The sequence below is a fragment of the Lynx canadensis genome, chromosome A3 (genome assembly GCF_007474595.2).
Source record: "Lynx canadensis isolate LIC74 chromosome A3, mLynCan4.pri.v2, whole genome shotgun sequence".
Classification (NCBI taxonomy): domain Eukaryota; kingdom Metazoa; phylum Chordata; class Mammalia; order Carnivora; family Felidae; genus Lynx; species Lynx canadensis.
In genome coordinates, this window is record NC_044305.1 from 102461336 (window position 1) to 102470236 (window position 8901).

At 45.7% G+C, this 8901-nt stretch overlaps 1 protein-coding gene and 1 pseudogene across 1 annotated transcript in view; both read right to left on the reverse strand.

The window, feature by feature from the left end:
- TTL (tubulin tyrosine ligase) overlaps positions 1-1940 on the reverse strand; it is a 39030-nt gene extending 37090 nt beyond the window's left edge. Inside the window, exon 1 of the mRNA XM_030311127.1 lies at positions 1758-1940. Coding sequence (XP_030166987.1) covers positions 1758-1914 — 157 coding nt within the window. The 5' untranslated portion in view covers positions 1915-1940. The remainder of the gene's footprint in view (positions 1-1757) is intronic.
- A 4616-nt stretch (positions 1941-6556) lies between these two features.
- On the reverse strand, positions 6557-6711 carry LOC115510847 (annotated as a pseudogene).
- Positions 6712-8901: the final 2190 nt, after the last annotated feature.

An 8901-nucleotide genomic window follows, 5' to 3' on the forward strand; every position in this document is an offset into this window, starting at 1 on the left:
CACACAATGCACTGAAGCAAAAACTAAACATCCCTAACAGTGAAGACATATAACCATTTTGCTTGTGTGATGCTGTTTTCTTTTCCATAAAAACCAAATGTTTTCTTACCATCTGTTGACTTTGTGGTACCTGTTTAGGATTTGGACCCTGTAAGTTTCTGGCCTTCCCCCCAGTCCTGAGCACCATAGCAATGCAAAACCACCCCTGCTTCAGCCCCAACAGAGACATTTTTGCCAGTTTTGAATATTAGGATTTCCCCCTAAGCTTTTACAGCCAGGCACTGCCCAGTCTATAGAGGAAGGTAAGTCAGGCAGGCAGGGATGTGGACAGAGCAAGAAGGAAATATATGTTCTCAACTATAAGTAGTTCTTCCTTCAGGGAAGGTATTCTCTTTGCTGAGGGCTTCCTGGAGAGACAGTTTAACAAAAGGGAATCTCCAGGCACATTCCCTGTATTCCAAGATTGCTGGGGGTTGGAATCAGTCCCTCCATGGAGTCCTCATCATACATCCTAAATTTGTATAACAGTAAAAAGTGCATTCCAAAGAAAAAATTTCGATAAGGCTATGCTACAACACCCTTCATTCCTGAAATCATTACAACTGCACACACACCCCACCCAAAGGCTCTATGGAAGTAGCCAGTGAGTTCCAAATGGCCTATTTTCAGTCTGCTCATTCAGCCTCTCTACCCTCTGACCACACCTCTTTTCTAAAAACTATGTCCTCTGCTGGACACAGAACACCGCTCTCTCTGGACTGCCCTTTAAGACAGAGATGACCTTTCCTCATTATCGATCCTCCTCTTCCGTCTTTGGCAAATCTGTTTGGTCCCCGCCCCGGGAGAATTTTGGCAAGGAACAGAGGCTGCATCTCCGGGATGACTGTGCAGTGAGGAGAGGCCACGAGACGGTTCAGGTCAATGGGATGTAAGTTGAAGTGATCTGCACAAGTTGTGGATTACGTCATCTAGAAGGGAGCTGCCGGTCTTCTCCTTTCCCGTGCCCCTCCCTACAGGCGAGGATGTGGATATGCATGTAGACATGATGCCAAGCTGGCATCGACCATGGGAGTGAAGGTAACTCTCTCGGGGTGAGCAGGGCAGAGAAGTGGGACGCAGGGTGAAGCCATCATGCAAAATCTGCATTCAACACACAACTGTGAAAACATATACTTCGGGGAACCTCAGGAAAGGTCTAAATCAGACACCCTTCCTTCCGCCCTGGCCCGAGCTTGGCTCACTTCTGCAGCTCCTGCTTTGGGAACCCAGAGGTCTTTTCCAAATCCCCAGCTGATCTGAGCCTTCGGGTAGCTGAATCCGCAGGGTTTTCAACACACACAAGGATCCCTCCCGCGTCAACACCAGTCACGGTGAAATCCTCAGCGCAGAAAATTCGCAAGAGGACTCCAGCAGGAGGTCCGACGCCGGCTCAGCGGGGCCTTGCCCCGCCCCAGCTCTGCCCCGCGGCCCTGCGCGATTTGGGGGCGTCGGGCCGGGGCAGTGCCGGAGCGCGCGGCCGACGCCCCCCCACCCAACCCCCCGGGCTGCAGGCACCAGCCATTGTCCACAGGCAGCGGCACCACGAATCCGATTTCGGGAACGGGAAGGCATGCAAAGCGGTGGCTTTAGACCTTTATGGATCCATTTTTTCTCTGCCCGGGGAACGACGCAGGGGAAGATATATGACCTTAAGACAAAAGCGCTGCTGCTAACGGGCCGTGGGAGGAGCGGGAGGGCGGGGAGGGGGAAGCGCTCACCCAATCTCCCGAAGGGCAGCCGGTTCCTCTCGCCCAGCATCAGGTTGAACCTGGGGTTGTCTCGCCTGAGCCTCTTCCAGTGGCCGGTGGCGAGCAGCAGCCGCGAGACCTCGGCGTAGACGCTGCTGTTCTCGTCGCGCACCACGAAGGTATACATGGCGAAGGGCCGTGCGCCCGGGCCGCCCGGGCAGCCGCCGCAAAGACCAGCCGGCCGAGGTGGCGGCTCAGCGCGGAACCCGCCCGGGCGCCCGCCGCGTCCCGGCCCCCGCCACCACCGCCGCCGCGCCGGCTCCCCGCGCCACTAGGGTCCCGGCGGCGCTGCGCCCCGGCGCCCGCGCGTCAGCCCGGAGGCCGCGCCCACCTGCCGGCGCGGCCCCGCCTCCGCCCCGTGATGCCGCGCGGCCGCCCCCGCCTGGGCCGGGGGGTGGGGGACTCGTGCGCCCCGGCTCCGCAGCGCGTCTCGGAGCCGGTTGGGGGCCGCCCAGGGGCTGGCGGGGGCGAGCGCGGCCTTGGCGCAGGGTGGGGACATCGGAGACTGGGCGCGTGCCCCTGAGTCCCGGGTCCCATCCAGGGGGCGGTACCGGCGGAGGATCCCTTTCTGCGCGCGTCGCTGCGGCTCTTCCACCCACTGTTGCGAAGGGACGTTTTATGGGTAAAATTGAAAAGTTCCGAGGCACAGTCCCAAGTCTGCGGAATGTAAATGGACAAGGCAGCTCTAAAATTTATACAGAAATGCAAAGGTCCGAGAATAACTAAAGCAATCTTGAAGAAGAAAGTTGGAACACAACACTAGCAGATGTCAAGACCTATAAAAGTTACAGTATTAAGTAAGTACAAAGCTGTAGTAATTAAGAGAGTACGGTTTGGGCACAGGAGAGACAAACAGACCAAAGGAACGCTATCTATCTATTGATACATGTAGTCACTTGGTTCATAATAAAGGTTCAAAGGTTCCTTTGCAGTACAAAGGGAAAAAGGATGGACTTTTCAATAAATGAAGCTGGGTCAATGGATATACATTTGGAAAACAAAATTAATCTTGACCTCTGCCACTCACAAAAGCAGTTGCAGATGCATTGTGACCTGATGCATGTAGATGTGAAAGTAAAGCAAGAAAGCTTTTAAAAGAAAACGGGAGAAAATCTTAAAAAAGAGAGAAAATCTTATGACCTTATTCTAGGTAAAGATCTTAAAGAGAACATAAAAATCTTTAGGAGTAAAGGAAAAAACGGATGAATTGACAACCTTAAAAATAACTTTTATTTATCCAAAGACACCATCCAGAGAATCAAAAGGAAAGCCACAGAATAGGATATGATGTCTGGTGTGTGTGTGTGTGTGTGTATACATACCTATCGGACAGAGGACCCATATTTAGGATACACGAGGAATTGCAAATTAATAATTTTAAAAACTGGGAAGCTGGTTAACAAAAAACTGAACTAGCTATTTTAAGGGACAATTCAATAGGTAAACTCTCAGCAAGAGAGATTTGTAGAAGTGTCCTACAAAGACACTTTATAAATAAAGAATATGTTGGGCTAAAAAGCAAGGCCACATCTAAAGTTGTAGGACAAGAGTTTAGACCTTGTCCTACATATGTCCTAAAATATGTCTAAATATTTTAAAGTTATAAACCATGCCAATAAGCTGCTAGATAAAATGTCTATCTTCCCACCTTACAAATATATATTGATAAGGATGACCTGAAAGGCCAAGATTTTTTAAATGCTCAGATTCATGGAAGTTCAATGCCAAAAGTAGGAAATACTGGAAGAGATGGCCCTGGCCTCTGACCATGGCCCACCCGTTTCTTACCTTCCTTGACTCCATCCTGCACCACGAAGGGCCATGCACACATGCATGGGGACGCTACATCCAGGAAATTCAGGCTCCATCCACTCACCCAGCACCTCCCACAAACAGCTACATTTTGGCCACTGCTTGGTCCTAGGGGTGCACAGCAATGCCATTGACCGTTGGGACAATAGACCCAGGGAAGAAGTCAGTGCAGGTTCAGGACAAGAGCTAGGCTATTTAGACAGTGAATTCTGGTTCTCAGGTACCTAGCATATTCTGGAAAGTGGGAGGGTAACCGTCTTTGGGTGGCCATATCCCTTTGACCTCACAAAAGTCTCATCCCATAGGGAGGACATGGCTAGCCAGACTTGGAGCCTCTAAATCAAGGACTTTTCTTAGAAGGGCCTGAGGGTCATACTCCTAAGAAACAAGCTTCAAAATCCTCAACTACACTTTCCCCTCTCCCTTCTCTTTGTGTCCTATACTTGGACACCAAACAACTCAAAATTGTTTTTCACTCATCGTCTCTAACGTTACCACACTCACTTCATGCTTTGGGTACTACACCTGTCTTCTAGCTGCTCTTCTTGCTTCAGCCCCTTTCCCTCTCCAATCTTCCCTGAACATCATCACCGAATTAATCTTTCTGAAACACAGCATTCGTCACATCTCTCCATACATCACAGACTGCAATGGCTCATTGAAGACAGCATTCTCAATTTCAAAGTCACAGCCTTTTAATTAAGTCTCCCCATTGTGTCTCTCTTACCACATTTACCACACTACTTCAGCCAAAGTCTTTGAAATACCCTGATCATCATCAAGGTCAAGTGAAAGTGTGTTAGATGGAGTTTTAATGTGAAGTGTGCATTAACCCTTCCAAAGCTGATGAACCATGTACCAGATGGATCATAAAGTCCTTATTAATCAAAACCTTTAATTAGCTAGCATTTTCTGTCTCACAGTTGTGCTAAATAAAATAAGACTTACTATTTCTTTAGACTTAGGTCTTAGTTGCTCTTTAGCAAGGTAATACTGCTTCCCTTTTCAATGGAAGCCTTTCAACACCCCTCCCTGAAGAGGCATGCCACTCATACCTTTCTGGTCTAGAAAACCTGCATTTAACACATTCTTGTTGCAGGCAATGTTCAAGGCACAGAGGACATAAGACAAAGTCCCTGCCTTCACAGAGCTCTGTTCCTGGGGAAGCTTACATTTTTTTCTGGATGCTAGTTAGAGGAATTTAACTAGAGGAGCAAATATTCCTACAGTTTCTAGAATTCTGAGTTGGGGTGACAGTTGTGGGGACAGGAATACCTTGTAGAAACACTCACATCTCAACATGTAGGAGGAAGCTGCTCATGTCCATGTGGCACTGGAGTCATTTTCTCCTCTATTTCCTGTTCTTCCTGGATGAATGCAGTAGCTCCCACACAGAGATAAAGGAAAATAGGAAAAATAGAAAAATAACTCAGTGAGTTGCATTCAAAGGACATTGCGAAACCTAGAGTCACAGGGTGCCAGTGACCGTGAGGTGATGCCCGTGCCTCCCATCCAGAGGCCTCTGCTGGAGCACATACTCTCTTTTTGCCTGGGTCATGTTGGTACAGCATGATGTGTGCTCAGAGTTTGCACATAGAGTAACGGGCCTGTGAATAACCAACTTAATTAAATAAAAATAAACTTAATCAAATAAAATATCAATAAATGTAAGAAAAAATTTCCCCTCCAATAAAACTATAATAACTAATGGTGCTAAGGAGGCAGGAATACTAGAGGCATTTGAGAGAGCGGAGACACATCAGGGAAAATTTCTTAGAAGAAATGAGTTTTGAAATGGATCCACAACGGAAGGAAACTGAGTCCCATCTGTATTGACCAGAGGAAAGGCCAAAGGCTACATCTGCCTTACCCAGTTTATCCCTAAAGCTCACGTGACCTGGGGTATCACTAAGGATAACATCAAGGTTTTGCTAGTTCATTCCCTCACTTACATAACTCCTGAGGCTTATGAAATTCTCTTCCCCTCAGATATTTCTGGGAGGATGCTTTCCTTCTCATGCCAAGCCTCACCAAGCCTCTTCTGTGGTTCACCAGCCTGCAGTGCTCCTCAGGGTGAATCCTACCCTTCTTTGGGCTGTGTTGCCTGGTGTTCTCCCAAAGCTGGAAAGACCATGTAAGTGCCCCCTGATGGCTCTACTGAAAGGGAAAGACTACCTCTTCATAGAGCTCCCAGCCCTAGAGTAGAGCAAAGGAGTGACTCTTCTGTTTTCTCAGCGACCCTACTGAAATTCGCATTTCACTTCCAAGCCTCTGCTCCAAAAACCAGGCCCCCCTACTCCTCCAGGCAGATCACTTGCCAGCCTGTCTAGATTACTGGTTGCAGCCTAGCTGAAACAACCTTGGGTAGATCCAGCTTGGGTAGATTCCTAAGAAATAAATTGCTGTGTGTCAAATGGTACATTTATGTTTAACTTCTTAAGACACTGCCAAACTGTTTTCCAAAGGAAGCCTACCATTTTACATTCCCACCTGCAGTGCACAAGGATCTCAGTTTCTCTGCATCCTTGACAACACTTGATATTATCTTTTTTATTATAGCCATTAAGCTGTCTATGTAGTGGTGTCTCATGCCTTTAATTTGCATTTCTCTGATGATTATGTTGTTGTTGAGCATCTTTTTACTTGCCTTTTGTGTACTTTCTTTGGTGAAAAGTTTATTGAATCTATTTAAGTCTATTAAATCTTATGCCCACTTTTAACTGGGTTGTCTTCTTATTGTTGACTTGTAAGAATTCTCTTTTTTTTCCCCAAACAGAAGGTCTCACATATGTATTGTTGAACTAACCTACTGGTGCAGAAGCATGTAAGAGAGAAAAATCATTTCCCCGATAAAACATAGCCATTGTTCAAGTAGTAGTGATGTTTAAAGAGTGATAGGATCTGAGGGCGTAACCTTCATGCAGCATAAATATGTTTGCCACCTCACGTGCGATCCCTTATAGACCCAGCTTGGTTCTTCTCCAATGCCTCCTCTTGGAGTTGTACCTGATTTTATTGCCAATTTTCATCTGAATCCATGAGGAGTGGGATGATTTTGCTTTTGTTTCTTGGCCAGGAATTGCTTGATCCTGAACATCTTGTGAGACGACATGGCAAAGAACAGTCAACTGCACACAGCACAATGGCTGAGAAAAGGAGAGAGAAGTAAGAATTCTTTTTTTTTTTTTAATGTTCATTTATTTATTTGGCGGGGGGTAGTGCAGGGAGAGAGGGAATCACAAGAAGGCTCCACACTGTCAGCACAGAACCCTATGTGGAGCATGAACCCATGAACCATGAGATCATGACCTGAGCTGAAATCAAGAATTGGACATGTAACCAACTGAGCCACCCAGACACCCCAAGAATTCTTTCACCAGATATATGATTGGTAAATATTTCTCTCAGTCTGTGGTTTATCTTTTCAATTTTAATTTTTTTTTTAACGTTTGTTTATTTTTGAGACAGAGAGAGGCAGAGCATGAACGGGGGAGGGTCAGAGAGAGGGAGACACAGAATCCGAAACAGGCTCCAGGCTCTGAGCTGTCAGCACAGAGCCCGATGCAGGGCTCGAACTCACGGACCAGACCGCGAGATCATGACCTGAGCCGAAGTCGGCCGCTTAACCGACTGAGCCACCCAGACGCCCCTCTCTTTTCAATTTTAATGATGTCTTTTGTAGTGCAAAAGTTTTAAATTTCCATGAATTCTAATTTCCTGATTTTTTTTCCTTTTATGGATTTTAAACCTATACATTTCCCACTAACTACTGCTTTAGCTGCATCCAGTACATTTTGATCTGTTGTGTTTTCATGTTATTTCAATTCAAACAATTTTCTAAGTTCCCTTGTGATTTCTTCTTTGGTCTATAGGCCATTTATTAGTGTGTTGTTCAATTTTTAAATATTCAAGGATTTCCCAATTTTTTTCTAACGTTTATTTTATTTTTGAGAGAGAGAGAGAGAGAGAGCATGAGCAAGGAAGCGCAGAGAGAGAGGGAGACACAGAATCTGAAGCAGGCTCCAGGCTCTGAGCTGTTAGCACAGAGTCCAACATGTGGCCCGAACTCACAAACCACGAGAAGATCATGACCTGAGCTGAAGTCAGACGCTTAACCAGCTAAGCCATCCAGGTGCCCTTGTATTCATTTCTTTTCTTTTCTTTCTTTCTTTCTTTCTTCTTTCTTTCTTTCTTTCTTTCTTTCTTTCTTTCTTTCTTTCTTTCTTTCTTTCTTTTCTTTTCTTTTCTTTTCTTTTCTTTTCTTTCCCTTTCTTTCCCTTTCTTTCCTTCTTTCTTTTTTTATTTCTTTCTTCCTTTTTTTTAGAAAGAGAGAGGGCACAAGTGAGGAAGGGGCAGAGAGAGAGAGAGAGTCCCATAAAGGGCAGAGAGAGAGAGAGGAGTGGGGTTCACCCAAAGTGGGGCTCAAGCTGACCCAACGTGGGGCTCAAACTTATGAACCATGAGATCATGACCTGCGCTGAAGTCCCATGCTTAACCAACTGGGCCACCCCAGCAACCCTCATTTTTTTTATAGGGCTGCTAACAAATTGGGTAGCTTAAAACAACAGAAATTGATTCTCTTACAGTTCTGAGGCTAGAAGTCTGAAATTAAGGTGTCATCAGGGCCATGCTTTCTCTCAAGGCTCTAGGAAGAATCCTTCTCTGTCTCTTCTAGCATCTGGTAGTTGTCAGTAGTCCCTGGTGCTTCTGGCTGATAGATACATCACTGCAATCTCTGCCTCCGTCATTGCATGGCATTCTGTCTCCCTGTCCAAATTTCTCTCCTCTTATAAGGATATCAGTCATTGAATTAGGGCCTACTCAAATCTAGTATGACCTTATCTTTAACTTGATTACATCCTTCAAAAACCATATTACTAAGTAAAGTTGCTTTCACAGTTCTCAGTAGAGATGAAATTTGGAAGGACACTGTTCAACCCAGCACAGCACTCTGCTGTCTTTGGTTCCTTTTTGCAAGGATAGCTTGTTCCATCACTTTGTGTTCTACCCTATTTGTGTTTTGAATCAAGGTTGTATCTCTTATAGATAGATGGGTTTGCTTTTTAATGCAGTTTGTCGATGTCTGTGTTTTGATTAGGGTGTTTAGAGAATTCAGATTTAATATGATTATTGATTTAGTTATACATTTGTCATTTTGCTATTTGTTTTCTATTTTCTCCTTCTTGATTGCCGTCTTTTATGTTAAGTAATGTTTTCATTATTATTTTTTTTTTTAAGTAGGCTCCATGCCCAACATGGGACTTGAACTCATGGCCCTGAGATCAAGAGTCGCATGCTCTAC